This window comes from Neopelma chrysocephalum, unplaced genomic scaffold (genome assembly GCF_003984885.1).
Source record: "Neopelma chrysocephalum unplaced genomic scaffold, ASM398488v2 Primary Assembly neopelma1_125, whole genome shotgun sequence".
Taxonomy (NCBI): domain Eukaryota; kingdom Metazoa; phylum Chordata; class Aves; order Passeriformes; family Pipridae; genus Neopelma; species Neopelma chrysocephalum.
Genome location: NW_020897787.1, coordinates 2,210,541 through 2,231,517, shown reverse-complemented (window position 1 = coordinate 2,231,517; position 20,977 = coordinate 2,210,541). Strand labels below are relative to the sequence as shown.

Here is a 20,977-nt window from a genome sequence, read left to right as displayed (position 1 = left end):
AAAGTACTATGAATATAAAGTCTGTGAGGAAAGCCATGCAGTTCAATGTCAGATTTCTAGACCCTCTTTTAACATTTGGGATGGTAACCACCAAATGGGAGGATTCCAACCTGCTGCATAAAACTATAGAAATATAAAGCAGCAGCAAACTTTATGAAGTAATGTTTGGATTACATGGCAGAATGTTAAACAAACAATAAAGCAAAGCAAAAATATATTGAAGAGAAATATATTAAACTGTGTTTAATATAACTGCAGTAAGTTTAGGAGAGTGGTGAAACTTCTTGGGGAAAACTGTAAAATGGTTAAATGAGACTGTGACCTCATTAAGTTTTTAATGTGGGTTTGTTTTTGTCAACACACACCTTCTAGGCAATTTTTTTTTTAGCTTTGTAATCTTGCTATTACAAATGCCCCATTGATCAAACACTGAGCACAAAATCTAGATAGGATTGGTGTAATTAAGTTATGGCATAGGAATTCTTAAAAGGATGACAGATTTTCACTGAAAATTTCAAAGTTATCCAAGTTCAGTCTAATTGCTGTGTTCAACTCTGTTTTCTGCTACCATGTATTCTAATGCCTGAACTAGGACAACTCCTAATTTTGCTACGAAACTTTCCAATGCTATGCAATCTACTTTTGTTTTTGTTTTCCTTTTAATTCCCCAGTGGCAGAAGTTTCATATTTCACCCAAGCACTGGTAATTAGCCAAGATGTCACATATTAAATATAAATAACCTATGACCTTGTGTGCAGAATGCAAGCCCCTTTCCTATATGACTGCTGAATTTAACTTTCTTCAACATAGGCTCAATACTGAAATATTATCTTTCTCCTACATAACATCATTCTGCTTGCTTAAAGAATGGATGTGCCTTGTCAGCTGTAAGAGACATGAAGGCTGTGATAATTTTGTTTGTATGCCATTTGCAAATGAGTTTAAGAGTATTTAGTATACATTCACATTGATAAAAAAATTTCCCTTGCTGTACTCGTGCTTTCTTCAATAGCAGCTGTAAAAGGCGTAACCACAGCTGCAGCCAAGGAACACTGTCTGCTCATTCCAGGAGTCTTTGTGCTTTCTCATCTGCCCTTTCTGTGCCACGCTGGTGTGTGTGCCTTCTAAACAGGTCCAGATTCAACCACAAGCGGGACTGAGATCAAGCACATGAAATACAACCTTGTGCGTTCTATTCCTAATTCCAGGCTGTTTGGTTTATTGAATCATGCAGAACAAATGCCTGACCGGGCGTCTTCCAAAGCCTGTTCTGGCTACAATTGCACAGCTGGGTTTCATTTGCTGCCCATAGGAGGGGGGAGGAATCCCTATTACTCCAAGACAAATACAGATCTGGGATATGGCTGCAGATCCAGAATTCCTAGCTATCCAGTATAGGATGATGTGCAGAAAATAAAACACAGCACAGGTTTTTGGACCCAAAAGTCACAACACACCTAGAAAATAGCCCCAGTTTGGAAAGGATTCAAATACCACAGGAAGCGTGTTCCTTCCTGCTCAAGGCACATGCAATAACTCCAGCTCCTGACCAGACCAAGGTGTATCCCCATCTGGATGCAATAACACAGCCTAAAAGCAGCAAAGGCAGAACTCAACTATACATATTAAATAAATGAATAAATAAAAGCCCCCTTTCCTCACAAAACCGCAAGTGAAATAAAGGTGCCCTTGTTACTGCCACCGTTTCATTTTTCAGTAGCAAACAAAAGCCAAATCAGCCATCCGTGCCCTGGACCTCAAGCATGGAGATTGACATAAGTCCCTGGAAATTGAGGTAAGCTCACCTCAGTCATTTTAGGGCTTCTGCCAACTCACTCTCAGTCACAACCCAATCACTCTTTAGCTGTATAGAAAAGGTTTGAAGGTGTATTTCTTTTTAAAATTTCAAATGCAGAAAGGATGCACTTTTTGGTGCAGTAGAACAGAGATGGCAAAATGAAAACTATGGTGAAGGCTAGACAAAAAGAAAGGAGAATGTTGGCAAGAAATGGAAGTTCTGAACTCAAAGACATGTCTGACTTTGAAGTAAAAAGCTTTATAAAAATTACTGTAAATAACTATTAATTGCTTACAATGCCACCTTACCTTCTACCTATTCTCTAAATTCTTATCTTGTCAGCTAGGTGGTCATGACATTACCAATTTCTCTGTTTTATTTTAGGACATATAGTCTGTTTTCTTTTTTAATTGACAGCAGTAGGTAGGACTAAAAGCACTGCCTAATGTCCTGCTTTCTGAATGAATAGTGTCTCAAACAGGGGAGACAAGATTTATTGTACAGTTAAGGGAAAGGAACAAGTCAATAGTATTAATATCTTTAATTCAGCATATTAGTAGAAATATACTCTGTGCATTTTATCAAAGAACATGGATCAAATATTTGTGTTCAAATTCCCCCTTATGAAGAGAACAAGTTTGATTGTATTTTTCACCAGGGACATGCATAACGAATAATCTACTGGTATAACAGAACAGGAAATTGCTGTGGTTGCTCCATTTGCTGTAATCTGACACAACAATTATTTAACAAAAAGACGAATTCTAATACAGCTGCCTTGAAAAGCGAAAGATTACCGAAAAGTTTAGACAATAATTAGCTGCTAAAAGTCATTCTGTGTAGAGTGTATCTTACTGAATTGTTCATCATAGATCTGTTTTCATTCAAGAATGTATGAGAGTATTTCTTAACCACAGTTAATCCAATTACACATTCTTTTCCAGCTTGTGTTGCTACGTGACCTTGGATTTAGAGATAAAAAGAGGCTACAGGCCAGCTAGGTGTGAGCTTCATATAAGGTTCGGGCTTCCTTCAGAGAGGCAGTTGTCAACTCTAACAAGAGTTCTTTGGTTTAAGTATTGTAGGAACAGTAGCTGTAGTTGCTCATGTATTTTCAGTAAACAAATAGCTAGTGGTGTGTGGGAAGTGACAATAGCAAGGACAGTGCTTTAGCAGATCAAGTAAAAAACATATGGCTGCTTTTGCACTAGAAGCATTCTGCAAAGTATTTTTTAATATGATGCTTTATGTTTCCACTAGAATTGCCATGTCAAAAGTTTTCATTTAAGCTTGCTTCCTTCAGCACAGATTACTGATCTTCATTAGAAGTGATAGAGAGATAGAATTCACTGCACTCTATTAAGAGCCTCTAGACTGAGAATTACTCACTGTAGCCAGTTCCTCTTCATGAAAGCCTTCTTTTCTCACCTTCATTCACAGGCTCTAACGAGAACATCTAGACACAAATGCATGCCTGGGATTATGACATGCCTATTTGGATCTGTCTAAACAGCAACAAACATGGAAAGACCCTGTGCATAGAAACAATTAGAATTAGTTATTTATGAAGCAAACAATATTAACCGATAAACCTATAATTTCCACATGGCCATAGAGTCACAACACACTAACTCTAGTTCAGTTGATTTTTCAACTAAGCAATGAAACCTTAGAGACAGCAATGCTATTTCTGGTTAGTATGAGTTTCACAGTCCACAACAAATTAAACTGTAAAATTACATAACCGTCTATAAGCAAACTTGACTACTTGTGAGTAGCAGTTTAAATCCCATCAATGCCCAAGTTTCAGCACAAACCTAAAATCTTCCTAGATCACGTATAGTAAGGATTAATCTTTTACTAATTCCACAGCACACAGTGACCATTTCATTATGTTGGAATCACAGAATAGAATCACAGAATCATTTAGGTTGGAAAAGACCTCCAGGATCATCATGTCCAAGCTTTGACCGATCACCACCTCGACCATGCACGGAGCGCCACATCCAGTCATTTCTTGAACACCTCCAGGGATGATGACTCCACCACCTCCCTGGGCAGCCCCTGCCAATGCTTGACAACCCTTTCCATGAAGAAGTTGATGTCCAATCTGAACCTCCCCTGGTGCAGCTTAAGGCTGTGACCTCGTTCTGTCACTGATTGCTTGGGAGAATAGCCCAACCCCCACCTGGCTACAACCTATTTCAGGTAGTTGTAGAGAGTGATAAGGTCTTCCCTGAGCCTTCTTTTCTCCAGGCTCAACAACCCCAGCTCCCTCAGCTGCTCCTCACAGGACTTGTGCTCTAGACCCTTCATCAGCTCCATTGTCCTTCTCTGGACACACTCCAGCAGCTCAATGTCTTTCTTGAAGTGAGGGGCCCAGAACTGGACACAGGACTCAAGTACTCACATTAAGCTCCTCTCAAGTTGCTCTACACTTTCTTAGACTGCAAATTCCAAACACATCAGGCCATTTACGGTTTCTACACTGCCATCCCCTGCAGGGAATAGATGCTTCTGCTGCAAGAACAACTTAAATTCTCCAGTTTCTTTTGCCCTTTTATTTGACTTTCAACCTTAATGCAAGGCAAACCCATAGACGGTATGTTATTGTGCAGGCAGAGTATACTGAAGCTTCTGTGCTCTTCCTAGTGACTGCTGGGCTCCCTTTATTGATGGCATACATTGCTAAAGAGTAGCTTAATTTGTATCCTATTGGTTAAAAGCTTTTAGATGCAGATCTCACGAAGTGCAAGACCGTGAAGACACTTTTCCATGCTTTAAAATTCTTTTTTGAACTGGTTTAGGAGGAAAATTGCCCACAGTTCCACAGCCTTGGTGCAGCAGCTGTGGTGACCAGAAAGTGAAGTGCATGAGAAACTGCCACAGTGCAAGCCAGGGTGGTTGTTGGGCACTGGAAGAGTCTCCCCAGGGTCACGGCACCAAACCTGCCAGAGTTCAAGGAGCATTTGGACAAGGCTGTCAGGGACACGGTGGGATTGCTGGGGTGCCCTGTACAGGACCAGGACTTGGACTCGATGGTCCTGCTGGATCCCTTCAAGCTCTGAATAGTCTATGATTCTATGTTTGCTCCATTGCTCCTGTTCCCACTGAGCCGGAAGGCAAGTGGCTGACAGAGTCCTGCAGCCAGCGCTTGTTACCCAAGCGACATTCCTCTGCTTACGTCGACCTACCTAATTACTTGAGCCATTAATTAGTGTCAAGAGCACCACCTATTTACATGCGGTGTTTTAGAAGATAACGTGAGATCCGCACGCCGCGAGGGACTCTGCTCCTTTGCTTCACAGGCGGCCGTTTGCGCTTTGCAGGAGGGTTCACACAGAGACTCCTCAGCGCCCGCCTCCACGGTACCGGGAACAGGATCGGGAACGGCACCGTGCCGGGATCGGGCCCGGTGGGGGCGACACGTGGCACCGCGCCCCGCGCGCGGCCCCGCCCCCGCCCACCGCTGGCCGCCCGGGATTGGCCGCCGAGAGCCAACTACAGCCCCCGGCAGCCCCCGCGGGAAGGGGGCGGGCCCATGCGCTCTCCCCGCACCACGTGACCGGCGGCGGCGCGGCCCCTCCTTCCTCCCTCCCGGCACCGGCGGCGGTCACGAGGCCCTGTCGGTGGCGCGACGTCACCGCGGGCGGGGCGGGCAGAGGGAGGGAGGGAGGGCTGGCTCGGGGGGCGCTGCCCGGGGCGAGGCGCGGGGGCGGGACCAGCCGCGGCCCGGAGTTACGCGCCCGCCCCCCCCCGAGTGACAGAAGCGCCCGGGCACCGGAGTCGGAGCCGCCGCTCGCGCCGCCGCCCCTCACCCCCGCTCCGGCCCCTCCGGTGTTATGCGGCGGCCCTGAGGGGCGAGCGCAGCCCGGCAGGACCCGGCGCGGCCCTGAGGGGCAACGGGGTCTCGCCGCGCCTCGCCGGCCAAACCCATGACTACGGCAAACTGCGGCGCCACCGACGAGTTCGACTTCAGGCTGATCTTCGGCGAGGACGGGCAGCCCGGCCCCGGGCCGCCGCTAGGGCCCGCAGGTGCGCCCCGGGCCGGGGTGCGGGTCGGGCGGGTTCCTGTTTTGCTCCGAGTGAGGCGGGGAGGGGAGCGGGGTCCGCGGGAGGCGGGAGCCCGGGGGCGGTGGCGCTGGCCGTGCCTCCCTCCCTCAGGCCGCGGCCGCTGTCCGGCGCCGCTCCCGGCCTTCCCTCGGCCCGCGGGGGCTCGGGGGGCGACGGGCCGGGCCGGTCGGGCCTCTCCCCGCCGTCATAAGTTTCTTTGGGAAAAGAAACCCAAGAGCTCGCGTCGTGCGGGAGGAACCGCCCGGGAGAAAAAGAGAAAAGGCCCTGGGTTGGATGCGGTGGCCTCGCACCCACCGAGCCCGGGGAGCGCGGGGAGGTCCCGGGAGCGGCGAAGTGTTAACGGGGCTGGACCGGAGACATGTTCAGGCGCATGCGACGAGAAGTTTCCACCGAAGTGTTTCCCGTCTATAGAACATCACAGTTACTCCAATGTGTTCCTACAGACTTTATATACGTGTGGATGGGCAAAACACGGCGTGTCGGGATGCTCGGAGTGCTTCCATTTTAGTCTGTTTTGTAGTACTGCAGCCTGAAAATCCTGTTTAAAAAAACCTCGTATTTCTTTAAACTGCAAAAAGTAAAGTATTCCCTGTGAATTACGGTGTGAAGAATCAATAAGGGCCAGCTGTGCAGCGTGTGGCTGTACCAGAGTTTGATGGCTGCATGCTTTATTTTCTAACCCACTTGAAATAAGTATTAATTGCTAAAGGGCTGTGTTATGTCTAAGTGTTAGATGATGAGATAGCTCTGAAACACGACTGTATCCAGGCTAAATGATGCAGCCATGTTGTTCAGTTCTCTGACTCGGTTGTCTAAGTTGATTAGAAGAAAATTTGTTTGATACAGTCTGTGTGTGAACACTTGGGATTAACTTCTTATAAAATCCCTGACTTTCTTGATGCTCAGATTTAGTTTGCAGATTCGTTCAGATAAGGGAAGATTTTCTTTGCATATTTTCCGTCTTAGTGGAGTAGCAGATGGTGCTTTTTGGGAAGGGGGCCTGCGTTCTGCTAGCCTGATAAATGCATTACAGTATCATATGAAAACAATGGAAAACATGTAAACAAATTACAACAAAAATAATTATGACTCCCCATTTCTATTATTTTGACATAAAACTGGTAGTCTAAACTATATTCCTTTGTTAGTAATAGGTGAGAATGAGAGAATAAGTTGCTCAGAAAACTGGAAATACTAGTGTGGCATCAATTGACTCTTATGATATTTGTATTTTGGTAGCATTCCTTAACAAGCAATTCAGATATTATGCTGAATATAGAGAATTTTGCATACTTAATAACTTAAAACTATTCTTACATTAAATTTGAAAATGCAGTATTTGGACCATGAACTAATTTGTTTGCTGTAGCTTTCAGTAAGAAATCCTGCATCTGACACTCAAGTAATTTTACTGTTTTGTATAATACGGGGGATGATCTCACCTGCTCTGCAGAGATGTGGTCTTTGGGGGAAAGGGTTAGAGTATGTCTCTGCCTTCATGTATTCTATTAAAATTATTGCCAGAGCTCATCTCTTAATTCTGCACAGGTATTCTACATATGATGAACTAGAATTCATTTGAGAGGACCCATAGTGGAAATCTTATTTTTTCCCTTACCCCTCTTCCAAATATATTAGATGAACAAATAAAAAGTTCCTAGAGCTCGCTGAAGCATGTATTTCACAATCTCTTATCACTTGCTTCAGTGGTGGTGTCTGTTGTGCTGCAAGTGAGCAGAAGGATAATTTTTTTCAAATGTATGCTAATAATAAAACATATACATCACAGGGAAAGTTGCTTAAATTTGAAATAAATAATATTAAAATTACTAGGTCTTCCACGATCATGGGGAACACCTGAAAACACTTTCTAATGCTTCATGCTGTATCTCTAGAAGTTTGAGACTGGCATTTTGGATGAAAGAAGTGTCTGGTACTGAGTTCTTGCATAAATAACATGGAAATTTCTGTTAATGCTCTCTTTTATGCTGGGACTACTGTAGTGTTGTGAGGATTTTATTCTTTTATAAATGTACGAGTATTTATGTATACATGTTTTATATTTAACTGTATCTTTAATCAAAAGAAGAAAAGGTGAGCTCTTCTTTCATTTGCTTTAAATACTTTTGATTCCTGAACTACTAAGAGAACACTACTCCCAGGCACCAGATTACCCTTTTTATGACACTAAAAGAACAGTTAGAGAAATGAAATCAACTTGGATTGTGAGTTATTACACAAAACAATTTCAGTGGGTTGCAGGATAGTAGGACTAACACACGTAGTTTTGTGCTAAGTGGCAGGAATCGATCCTGCCATTCTGCAGTAGTGCTTGTTTGCTTGATCTGAAAGCTGTAGTTTCTGCTGCAGAGGAGAATGCATGAAAGATGGCTTGACAATGCTTGAAGTCACTAGTCTAATACTGCAGTTTTTGCAGCATACTGGGCTTGAAATCAAAGTGGCAGCCCATTTCAGATAGCTTGTGAGCAGAGGTAAAAATTTGCTCAGGTGGTTGGTAAATAAGAGATTCTCAAACGCTCTTCAGCTGCTTTTAAGTGGATGTTAGGTACTGAGCACCTTCTGCAAAATCTTGCTCTCTGTTTCTCTGATAGTTTAGTGTCCTTGTCCTAAAGAATAAAGAAATTGTCATTTCAGTTTTGTAGTGTTTGGCACTCAAAAGAGGTTGTACAGTTCTAGGTACTAATGAGCTTCATCTTTTTCTGACCAAAAAATTCAAGCCTCCAGTGCCCAAAGGTAATGCTGTAGAGCACTCTGAAGTGAACCAAATCTCTGTTGCAAAACTGTTTGGGTGGCTGCAGTAGCATCTGATTGCCTCGTGCCACCTTATATCAGTTTAATTTGAAATGTCCCTGTCAGCATGTGAGTTACAGTATCATTCAGGTCCTGTACAGGCTGCTACAAGAGATTGTCCTAAAACTCAGTCAGTTGTGGTATTTGAGGTGCCACCTTGTTTGGTCTTTCTGATTTTTGAGATGTAATCTGTGACACTTGAATAATTAAATTTAGCTTTAATGCTTTTCTAATGATGCCACCATTCCCTTCACCACCACCACCCATGCACAGTTTTGCAATACTATTTCAGTATAATTTTGGGAAGTCTGCCTCAAATTTATTAAGCAACTAAGCTGCATTAAGATTTTCACACTACTGAGGATGTGTTATACTGTTTAAATGCCAACTGTGCAAAAGGGAAGCAACTACGAGTTGCTATGATAGCTTCTTTATGTGAAGTTTTATTTTAAGGGTTCATCTTCTCTTTTAAAGAATGAGTTTTTACAAGGTAAGAGCCACACTTGGGGTATGTAGTGCTAAGCTGGGAACTCTGGATCTTGTAAGGTTCTGTATAATGCAAAATCATTTCTTGTTGGTATGTGAAATCAGGACTAACTAAAAATGAGACTGCAAACTGTTCAATATCCAGAAAATCAGTTATTTAATTACATAGGAAATTCTGACAGATGAGTTATTGGTACTGCTGTTTAGAATCCTGTCTCAAACGTTCCTGTTATTTCTGATGAAGTATTTTAGGAGCAAAAGAGGGGCTAATGTTTTGTTACCCAGTGAAACATAGTAATATGTGAATTTCACCGCCATTTCCACCTTTTGTTCTTGGGTTATGAAGTAGAAGAGGAGAAATTAATATTTCAATATAAGTAATCGTCTTCGGTTGATTTTGTTTATTTGCTTTCCCACAATATAAGTCCTTTAAAAGAACTAATAAGACTACCCTCCTTGGACTTCAGGTTCACAGTATTTGTTTTATTTTCTTGGAAACCTTGAAACGAGCTGAAAAGAGATTCTCCGTATTTCCTGTGACTTAACATTTGGTCAAGTAATGCTGTTCAGTAATCTTGCTGCAAATGAATCTCACAATCTATCTTACTTTTCTTCTGAAAAGTATGAAAAATATCCCAGTTCTGTGGTGAATTTAGTGACATTTCCAAAACATCTTTGGAACTGGAACCTCACTCTGGCTATGGACAATATATCTGGAGTTTTATCTTCTGTTGATTTGAAAACTTCTGCTCTTGTTCTCCTTTGAGATTGTTTTCCTCTACCTTAGAGATGTTAGGTTATTGGTTTGTTACTGGATATCATGGTTGACATACACATTTTGCTATAGTGACTGTCAGAGTAATACCTGATCTTTTCTTCTGAAGGTTTTTGTGTCAAACCTTTCTCTGTGAGCATCCGTGAGCTGCTCAGGCTGTTCAACCGTTGCCTCCTGCCTGTGTTGAAGTGCTCTGAAGCAATGATGGGCACTGAATTTTGCCTCAGCTAGGCAGAGTTCTCTGTAGCAAAAACTGGCACTATATATGTCATTTAATTTAGATATATAGGAGAAGTCTTAAAACCACTGATTTGTAATGAAACACCACCACAGTACTAGTCTTTATAGCTTTGCCTTGATCATTAATATGTACAGTAATCTTCTCCCCTTCTTAAATGTGTATTCATGACTGGTGTTGCTGTCAGGGATTGTTAGTAGATAGTAAAAAACAGCTGAAGCTGCAAACAAACAGAAGTTTGTTTGCAGCATGCTTGAACTTTTTGTTCTTTTCCTCAAGATGGTGATTAAGGTAAACAATACTAAGAAAGTCAAGTTGTGGTAGAAAAAAGAGTAGTCTTATAATTAGACTGAGTGGAAAATTAACAGCTGGATGCTGGCAATAGCTGTGAACTTGAGGTGTGAGTTGACTGAGGATTGCTCTTGGTAAAGTTAATTTTTGTGTTCACACTCTTCTGCTGCAAAGTTTGCTTTCCTTAGCTGAGTGGGAGGAACTTGTGAGACATCTTTTGAAGTCCTTTTACCAGGCTGTTATGCACACCTGTATGGTTCACTTAAAGTGAACTTTTTAAAAAATATTTTGATTCTACTTAGATTTGGTTGCCTATACGAATGGGTAGGAGAGAAAGTCTTTGCACAAATTGATAACTGTCATTAATATGTATAACTTGATCCCTCCATATACATTACAGCTGTCTGTGCTGGTCCATTAACATTTGCTATACAAAAGAGTGCTCATATGGGTTAAGAGTAGGATCAGCTGGTGCAAATTTAAGAAAGTAATGAATGGATAAATTGCTTGAATCCGTTTCTTTTTTTGTCCCTTAAGCATAAGTGACACTTTTTAACAGAAATATTTGTTTATTAGATACTGAGTATTAAATGTATTGTGATAGAAACCACCACTTATGGGAAATTTAGTTAGTATCATTTTATTTTCCAAGTAGTGGATGCTGGTATCTGCATGTGAAAGATTGACACGCAGGGACACAATGCAAATCAGTTGTAGGCCGTGGTTATATAATCTGCTGATAGGGGGGAGGAGGGAAAACCAAACAGCTGCAGCTGACCAAAAACAGAGGGTTTGTGACAGGAACCCTTATGACTTCAAGATAACTTAGAGAAACACTGAGGAAGAACCAAAGGAAAATATGTATTAAAGTGGGATCAAGGAATTCAAGAACTGCCTGGCAATTAAGAGGAAGAGATTAAGATGGTAATCCTCGGAAGTTGCTGTGTTTCAATATGTTGTGGTTTCTCACAGTATTCTGGCTGAGTGAAGTCTTACCTATTTGGATGAAGCTTGACCAGGGCGAGACCATTCAGGGAAAATGTCAGACTCTTTTGTGTGGTGTTGCAAAGCAGTTATAGTTGCAGCTAATCTAATTTCATAACTTTTCTGTTTCGGCAATATCATTCTTTGATCACTACATAGTGCATCGAGAATCACTTTGTCACTATGTAGTGCAGGGATTTGACAAAGATCCCCAGTTTGACAAAAGGTCACTTATTTTATATGTGAATTTGTAGTCACACCTCACTCTGTCCCCTTCCCTCCCATCTGAATTGTGGGCACAGTGCAAATGAAAACAAATCCTGAGAGTTGGGATGTGGGAGATGGGCAGGGTACAAAAGCATTTGGGCTTGTGCTTTTGTCTTACATATTTCTGAAACTTAGAAATAAGCTTCTTCGTTCTTCAAAGTCAAAAGTAGCCCTCTGCTTAAAACATGATGGTCCCTTTCCTTTGGTTTGTGTTGTACAACTGCAAGTAGTTTGTCGTATCCCACCTGAAGTACAGCCAAATCAGTAATGTTGCTGTGAATGAGTGAGGATAAATTAGAGTAGATGGGGCCTGGGTCAATAGTAAGCAGCGGTTTGGCTGTTCACAGTAATAACGTAAATACGGGAGTTGTTGCCTCAAGCTGCCCTAGTGGGCCAGGGAAGTACGTGGAGCAGGCTTGGCAGTAAGCCTAGCCAGTAAAACAACATCCAAGTCCTTGCATTTGTCCAGGCATGCCGTGTGGGGTTCGAATGACACTGGAATTCAAGATGAGTGAAATGATCAGGAAGGCTAACTAAAACTGCAAGGCAGGAGCAAGCTTATTAAAAAGCCAATGTTCTCTTCTACCCTTAATGCACCCAGCTGTGAGTGTTCTTGTGAAATACTGGTGAAATAGAACAGTAAAAAAACTGTATAACTGTTCAAAGTCATTCAGGGAAGAGGAGTTAAAATCTGAAGCACTACAGGTCTGGTTGAAGAGCAGTTTTTGGGTTGTGGTGTGGCCTACACAGCTTGTGAGGGGGTAACAAAACAGCTGAACTTCACCTTTGTGGCTCTTCTGATGGAATGTCAGTGGCACTGAATGCTTATGGTCACTTCTCAATCAAAGGCCTATAGGTGTGATGGAAGAGAAGATACTTCTGTCAGTTTGGGGGACCCAGTTCTCATTTTTATGTTCCTGGTGGAAGGAGAGAAGAATCAACTTTTGGGGGATCTGACTACAAACCTGTGATATTCCAACAGTAATTCATGAACATAGAACACTGCATGTGGTTTGAGTTAGTGTTGTGTGGTGATTTTGGTGGGTTTTATAAAGCAGAACCAAAAACTTCAATTGAGGCTACATGAAAGATGTTTGTAGGTAAAACATGAGCAGGTACTTACAGCTAATGTATTAATATCAGAAATGTAGAATCATATTATTCGTATTAATATTTAAATTAATACGAATTGCTTGCTTAAAAAATGGCTTCTCAGGCTGCACTTTGAATTTAGTCATCACTTCTAAAAATGAAATATTTTTAATATAGCAAAAATTCCTGTATGGAGTTGAATATTTTGGGGGGGGAGGGGTTGTTTAGTTGGTTGGATTTTTTTCAGCATGTTGGTGGAAAGGGTTAATGAGAGACTTCGTGTTTTAGTGGCTGCTAACTTTGCTTTTTTGGGAACAAGTGCTGCAAGAAATGTTTTTTTAATCCTAGATTTTATTATTTTAATGGTTTTGGAAAAAAATGGGAAGACCACTTAAAACATAATTTCAGTGATAAGCAGCATTTTTACTATGCTGGAGAGAGAATGGAATCATGACTGATTGTAGTTGGGCCAGGGCACAAACTGTTACCTTCTAACTGAAGTTGTTTTACAGTGTAACCCAAAATAAAAGCACGACAGAATGACGAACTGCTCATACAGTCATGTTGCGTTTGTGAACCGTTAGTGACAATGATTCACTGGGTTTGATGGCTGCATAATGGGCTGTAATAGTATCTACAGTGATTTATAGCTACTTGTGTATCTTTAGATGCTTTCTAGAAGTTGTTCCCTAAGTCAGGGACACAAAGGAAATGAGGAGATGGAGTAACTATGATTACAAAAGGCTTTAATGGTGTCATTTGGGATAACTGTACTCAAATGACAAGACCATGAGGGAATATGTGGTTTAATCCAAAGAACCACTAAGAAAATCTGTTAAAATTTTGTATTTTGCATAGCTTCTTTAAATTAGGTCAGAGTCTCTGTATTTCATCAGTGTAAATTGTCAATTTTAGTCTTTTGAGAGCAAATGATGCTGTCTTCCAAATTGCCGAGCTTTTTGGAGTGGGGGCAAGAGGTTAGGCTGGTGAGGTACAGTATGTGATAAAACCTCCACTCCTACTGGAATAAACACAAGCTATTTAGGGCTTTCAAAGACATGCAAAGTTTCAGGGCAAAGTTACATGTGACACCGTCACAAGATGTGCTAATACAATCTTCCATGTATTTGAGGGGATCATTCTGAAACTTGCTGAAAAAAAAATGTATTCATGCTTAGCTTCAGCCTCTGCATTCTCATTTGACTGTTTGATTCCTGTTTTTCCCTCTTACTGTATCAATCCAGCACAGTGAAATCAAGGTATTTCTGATTCTGCATTCCTGGGAGCAGTTGGGAAGACAGTTTCAGACTTTACAGTCCTTTGATGTACAGAGCATCTGAGCTTCATGCACCTGAAGTCTATCTTTAAGCTGTATAATAAAATATTAGTGAAAAGCTGTAATAATTAAGAATCCCAAATACCAAGTTAACAATATGGTAGGATTGCCTGCTGTGGAATGGTTTGCCCTCTGTCATGTAGGACAGCTGCAGAAGTGCAGTGTAATTTGGCTGAGATGTGAAAAGTTCCCAAACTAGTTTGTTCAGATACTGTCAATACCAGTTCTCCGTCTCTATGTCATGCTCTGTTAGATAATCAGAAAGGGACGTGCCCCCATTTCAGTCTCCCCTCCTCTTACTGTGTAATTGCTCCCCACTCGAACATCTTGCCCTGGCTTATTACTTCCTTTTTCTACCAGTTTTCACAAAGATCCTGGTCTACGTCACTATACTCTCCTGTAAAAATAAAATTACATTTTCTTGCACACTCCTGTCTGTTTTGCTTGATGTGGCCTGACTTACACATTCTGATCTTGGAATCTTGGGTTCTACCCAGTGCTTGGTTCAGGACTGGAGCAGACTGTAAACAGGCAGTGTCTGTACAGAGCAGTAGGTTGTTGTCAGCAGCTCCTTGGTGTTAGAAGCTGGTGTAAAGGCATCCGTGTAGGTAATTAGGTGAGGATTTCAGTTCACTCTGAATAACTGAAGAGCCTTTTTGTGGAGTCTGTTAGTTTTGCCCCCACAAAGGAGGAGTTCTGCACAATAAATTGGCCTGCAATACCAGGAATCTAGGCGACCCTTCGGCTGGCAGCTACAGCATATAATTCCCTTATTGCTTTCAATCAGTATTTGCCTAATCTTCTCACCTTTATGTTAAGTCTTCTTCCAGTGGGTCAGGCACAATACACTGGTTTCAAAGTGCTCGGTCTTCCTTCGGTTCCCATGTTTAAGCACATGGGATGCTCTGGGGTTGCAGGGCTGCAGTCCTTTCGCAGACTCTCACTGATCAGATAGAACAACGTTCTTCCTCTCCAGACCAGCAGTGTCAAAAAGGCTGCTAATGCTGTGTGTTAGTAACTGCTGTGATGGTGTATTGTGTTAAGAATCTTCCAAAAGGCCACAATGTATTTCTTGATAGCTCTGAATTACTAGGTCATGTTAAGCTGACTTTTGATCTGACACTGAATGATAAATGAGGCTTCATCAAACTGGAGTGCAACAGCTTCTATTTTGTGTACAGGGGTATTCTGCAGTGAAATAGTGTGTCTTCTTAAATGACAGCCACAGAGAAAAAAAGCAAGGAAAGGGGAGCCCAGAGAACTTGGAGACTTTTAAAGCAAAAAGTAGGTTTTTATTTTTTTTAACTTGTTATGAGTATTAATGAATAATCTGTAAATACTGAACCACAAGCTTTATAAGGTTATAATATAAAGACATGCTTCGTAATCAGCCAGAAATAGTAGGAGCACTGGAGAAGGCACAGGTATAAACACTGCCCAGCACTTCCAGGGGCTATTTTCTGTTTGTAACTGAACTTAGAATGGCTAAGTCTTGTTGAACCTTACAGTTACAAGTTGAATTCTTCACCTGCTTTGTACATCACTTTTTATTAATGTATCCCAAAGCTGTTCTTTCCCTATTTGAAACTTAGTTCCATTACTTCAGTGTGAAGCTGGATGTACACTAAGACAGTCATTCAAGTTTAAATGAGTACCAGGCTGTGGCCTAAGGGTTTAGTTGCATGTTATGTTTTTATTTGATGGTGAACACCTGCGGTTCCTGCCCTGGTTGCTCGGTTCTCCCCATGTCCCAAAGCCATTCTGTCAGTTGTGTATATACAGGTGTTTATGTTAGTGCACTGTAAATCTGACTGCCAAACTCATATGTGTTAAAAGTACCTCAGTGCTCATTTCCCCTCCCCCTTTGTGTGGGAGGATAGTTGCTGCTGAAAAAAAATTACCATGTAGTTACACCCTAAGAGCCAGTATTCTCTTATTTTAATGTGTCAGTTGTAAACATTTGATATGCTGTATTATTCTCCTGCTTAAGCTAGTGCAGCTTCTTTATTCTTCTGCATTTCTACCAAGGATAATGAGTTCTTATCCAGAGTGGAATTTGGAGAAAACTCATTGATTCTACTTTTCTAGTATTCTTACTTAACACAATAAAATGAGCGAAATTGTGACCGGCACAACAGAGCTGCCTCTGGCATACATGATTGACAGAAGTGACATTTATTTTTGTCCTTTTTAGAGTAATCTGATATGACCATGAAACAGAGCACAAAATCATTGAAGGGGAAGAACTGCTTCATAAAATGACAGTTGTTGTAAATCATCCCTTTCTGAAAGCTTAAACTTGCACTACTGTTTCGTGTGTTGCCAAATTTGGTCTAGAAGGATGTGTTTCCCCCTGTTCCACCTTACTCTCTTAATTGTTTTCACAATTTGTTCTTTTTCAGTACCATATTTGGCTTACTAATCAGTTATACTTCTTATGAACTAATACATTGCTGTGTTTTTTAGTGGATTTTTTGGGTTGTGTTCTTTTTAAGTTGGTGTTTAAGCCTGTAGGAAGTGTCTCTGGAGAACTTAAGCTTGTAATGGAAAACTGGAGTTAAATATCCAATTATAGAGCTTCAGTGTGGTAGTGTACCAGCAAGAACTCTGATCAATTGTCTTTTTAAATGCACAAAAGAAAACTATGATTATTGGGTATTTTGGATTCTTTGTGAAGATTAACTCTTCTTTCATCCCAAGAAATATTTAAACTGCTGCAAATCTGCAGAATAATGCAACAAAAAAATGGAGCTGCATATCCTTTTTGTGTCTATTTAGAGATATTTTTGTAACATTTTTTATAATACCATTGTGTTCAGAAAGAGATAGTGGTTACTGTCATGACAGAACTGGAAAACAGAAGAGGTGGTTATCCTTTTTAAAGTTTGGAAGGGAGGCACACATGATGTCTGTGGCAATGCCCAGGTCTTTCCTCATGCTATTTAGAGGACGTTATTACTGATCCTGTTTTCACAGTAGTATTTTTATAAGACCTAGGTCAAGTTGCACTTTCTTAATACCTTATTGCAACTCCTGTAGTCTGAACCTGTTTGTTTATGGGCTTACAAACTTAGAATAATAAAGTAGTTTGGATAATTTTGGCACAGGGCTTGTGTTCAGACATTTGATTGTAGTTGACCTTCCTTCTCTGGAGAAATCTGGTGACTGCACAGCTGCACATGTGCATGTGCCAGTACATCCTTGAGGAGTGAACAACTGGTGGGCAGGCATTACCAGTCCTGAATGTGCACTCTGATACAGCAAGTAGCGAGCAAAATGTGCTCTAGAAGCAGTTGTTCTGGGTATTATTTAAGTACATTCCCCAGTTAGACAGCTTCTGTTGAAGTGTAGTTAGCAGCTTAGTAAGGGATGAGCCAGTGCTGCTTTAATACTGAAGAAGAGCTCCTGGAAACGGCTCTGTTTCCAGACAAGAGCAAATGTACATTCAAAAGGAGAGACCTTCTGGTTCTCATTGACGTTGGATGGCACTGACGCCTGATGTGAGATTGCAATGAAAGTCTGCAGCTTTATATAGCTTATACACTGTGTGAATATAAAGCACCTGCTGCCTTTTGTGATCCCTCAGTAGTGAACCTGATCTCAACAGGGTGAGGAAGAAGGCTTCCCTAAACTTCTAAAGACTCCATGGCTTCTCTGTGCATGGTAGTATTAGAAGTCTTAGTAAGTAAAAACCAAGTTGAGTTTCCTTCTGTACCATTGATCCAGAAGATCTCATTTGATCATAAAACATAATTTGTTTGACGTGGTTTGTTCTTAGCAAACAGTGACTCGTTTAGTTTCTCTGTCTCCTTTCAAATACTTACTGGAACAAATAAACTATTAATACTACTTCTAAAACTGAAGTTAAACTTATTGGGACATAATTCTTCAGTGTTTTTTAACCTTTTAGTCTAGTTTTCTTTACTCTGTATTGCTGTTACTTTTGTTATCAATTTACTCAGTTGACTTTACCAAAGGAAAAGCTTTTAACACACCTGCCTTTTTAGGGTTGTGGGCTTTTTTTTTTCTCTTGGTCTTTTGCATTTTGCCAGGTCTGCCCTGTCTAGCATCTTGCCCCCATGTGCTTGTTGTAGTTTTACACTCTACCTTAGTAATCTGACCTACTTTCTGTGTCTTGAGTGCTTTCTTACATTTTATGCACGGTGAAGGCCTCACTACTTGACCAACTTCTTTACTGTCTTTCCTTCCCCAGTAGGATTGTTTGGATGTAATAGCTCTCCTATTAGGTAACCCTATTTCCATAACTCCATTTTTCCCCTTGGGCTTCTCCATAACTCATTTTTGCCTTGCACTTGCCTACTGTGAGACTTCCCTTTCTTTGTTTACCTTCTGCTTCTTGAAGCCCTGTGTTGGATTTGTTTTGAGCTATTCTTGCTCCTTTCCCTCTTAAGGGTTATTACCTGAGGTTTTTTTCATTCTTTCTTTTTCCCCGTTTCTTTCACCCGAGTTGTATTTGTGTTTGTATGTTCACTAGTCCCTTAAGATAGGTTAGAGGGATCTTCGAGATTGGATTCTCTCTACAGCCTTTAATAGGACAAAAATAATTATTGGTGAATAATCTAGTAATGACATGATTTGTAAAGGTCTTAGTGTTGTCCTTTTGTATGAGCAACTAACAGGTTATTTTAACACATGAACTATAAGGGGGAGTATTTGTGTGTGCAGGCTGAAATAAATCTACCTGTTTATCCATTGTGTCTGAAAATGATTTGGGTGATTTAGACTTCCAACTATATTGTGTCCACAGTCTTAAGCATGCTTTGGTGTTCATTAGATTTCTGGCTTCCTGGTTTTTTGAGTGTGTGCTGGGGAGGGGTAATGAGAGAGCACAGTGCCAAACTCCTGAGAGGTTGTTTGTCAGGAAAGGGACTGAAGAAGCCTGAGTCAGAAGTACTCTCCTGCCTGCTCCATCTCTTCCCCAGTTCTTCCCAGCTGGTGTTGATAATTCTGTGCTGGTCAGATCTCTTCACCTCAACTCCATGAAACTTAAATTTTGAATGTACATCTGCTTTTTGTAAATCCCAGTGACACTGAAAGTGGAGGAAGTGTCTTAAATATTTTAAGATTTCTAGATTATTGGTGCAAGAGAAATATGGCCTTTTGCACTGGTGAGAGTTTTAGTGCAAACCCATGTGCTGCTACTGTTCATAAAACTGTTAATGACAGTATACGCTTACACAAGGGCTTGAAGACTACCAACTGCTTTCCTAAAACGTTTTTATTATTATTTCAAAAATTCTGTAGCTGTAACTGTTTTGAGTTTTGAGAAGCTGGATAATAGCTTTTATTAGGATTGCCTTTTTCTTCCTTTGATCTATGCTTTTAATGTTAATACTGAGTTAGGAACAATGATATCTATGATCTTGCACACTAATATACCAATAGATGTGGAAAACCTGTAACCAACTACTGTCTGCATTTCATGTTTCGTGATAGGAAACAGCAAGAAAAAAAAAAAGACATGCCAATTAAAGTTTTAAAAAATATTTGTTACCCTAGTGAAAGGATAGGGAAATGCAGTTTTGATAGTGCTCAGGGTAGCGAGCTTGTGTTAATTGTGTGATACATAAAATAGACCTTCTTGAGAATCCTGATCCTTTAGTGTGTGCATATTTAGAAATTAATCTATACTGATTTTTTTGTGCTCTTAACACATAATAGTAGTTAATTATATAATTATATAATATGGATAATTGTCATACATTACTGTAATATATATAAAATCACACAGTGCTTATGAAATTACTCTGTGCTTCTCTTAAATGCAGTTTGTGCCTCCTATAATACATTTCTTACAGAGTTGCTGCCTGCTCATGAACATTCTGAGGAAGGTGGTCTGTTCCTTGGTAACAATGTGCTTTGTCTCCATTTGAAAATGCTACCTTGTCTCTGAGGAGCTGTAGTTTTGTTTTGGTTTTAGTTAATTTTAAGCTGATTCCTATTAGTGAAACTGAGAATTACTTCATTAACAAACTAATTTTTTCATAATGGAAAGGCCTAAAATGCATAGCTTCCGGTCTGGACATTTTATCTGACAGTGAGAGAGACTAGATTTTTTTTTTTCTTAAACAAGTATTAATATTCTGCTGATACTCAGGATAAAAATCATTTTAAAAAAGAGCTAATACCCAGAAATGCAATTAATGCCATCCAGCCTGGATTTATGGAAAATTATAGTGAAGGCTCTGTTTTACAAGTGGAAAGAAACAAGAGTGGAATCATAAAGGTTAGAAAATAAGAAAAAGAGTTGTGTTTTTTCTACTTTTGTTTCAGACAAATGTCTCGTATTGACAATTCAGTGTAGAGAAGTGGGGCAAGAAAATCTACTTCAGCTCTGTGAGACAAAGCTTCTGATTTTGTTAACGAGGCTTGCTCTCCCTCTCAGTTTCTTGTTTTTCTTTGTAATATTTCCTATGTTTTGGGTAAGTTAGTGAGATCTGAGAATATTTTGTTTTGCCTTATTTTGCTGAACAACTTGTGCTCAAATTTCATGAGACTGCAATTGAAAAATGCCGTTTTGTGGGATGAGCACTTAAGAGTTTCCTAAGCAACAAAAAAAGATCCTTGGAATACGATTCTTTATAATACCTTTAATAATATTCTTTGTTAGGCCTCTTGTGATTGAATGTTTTTAGTGGTTCATAATCTTCATTCGCGTTTGAGTCACTGTAAGATGCTTTCTATTGTTAAAATACATAAATATTATGTATGTGATATTATAGTGCTTGTAAGTATTGACTAGACTTGCAGAAAGTACATAGTCCTGTTTGAGTCAAAAATATGACTTTTTGAAATGATTTATG

General features: G+C 40.6%; 1 protein-coding gene across 4 annotated transcripts in view; it reads left to right on the top strand.

The window, feature by feature from the left end:
• The first annotated feature begins 5,537 nt into the window (after nucleotides 1–5,537).
• Nucleotides 5,538–20,977, top strand: part of NFATC3 (nuclear factor of activated T cells 3) — a 62,834-nt gene continuing 47,394 nt past the window's right edge. The window contains exon 1 of one of the 4 annotated variants that reach the window (XM_027698228.1): nucleotides 5,538–5,834. In XM_027698228.1, the coding sequence (XP_027554029.1) occupies nucleotides 5,735–5,834 (100 nt within the window). In that variant the 5' untranslated portion in view covers nucleotides 5,538–5,734. The remainder of the gene's footprint in view (nucleotides 5,835–20,977) is intronic. The other 3 variants (XM_027698229.1, XM_027698227.1, XM_027698225.1) reach the window with 3 other exon arrangements.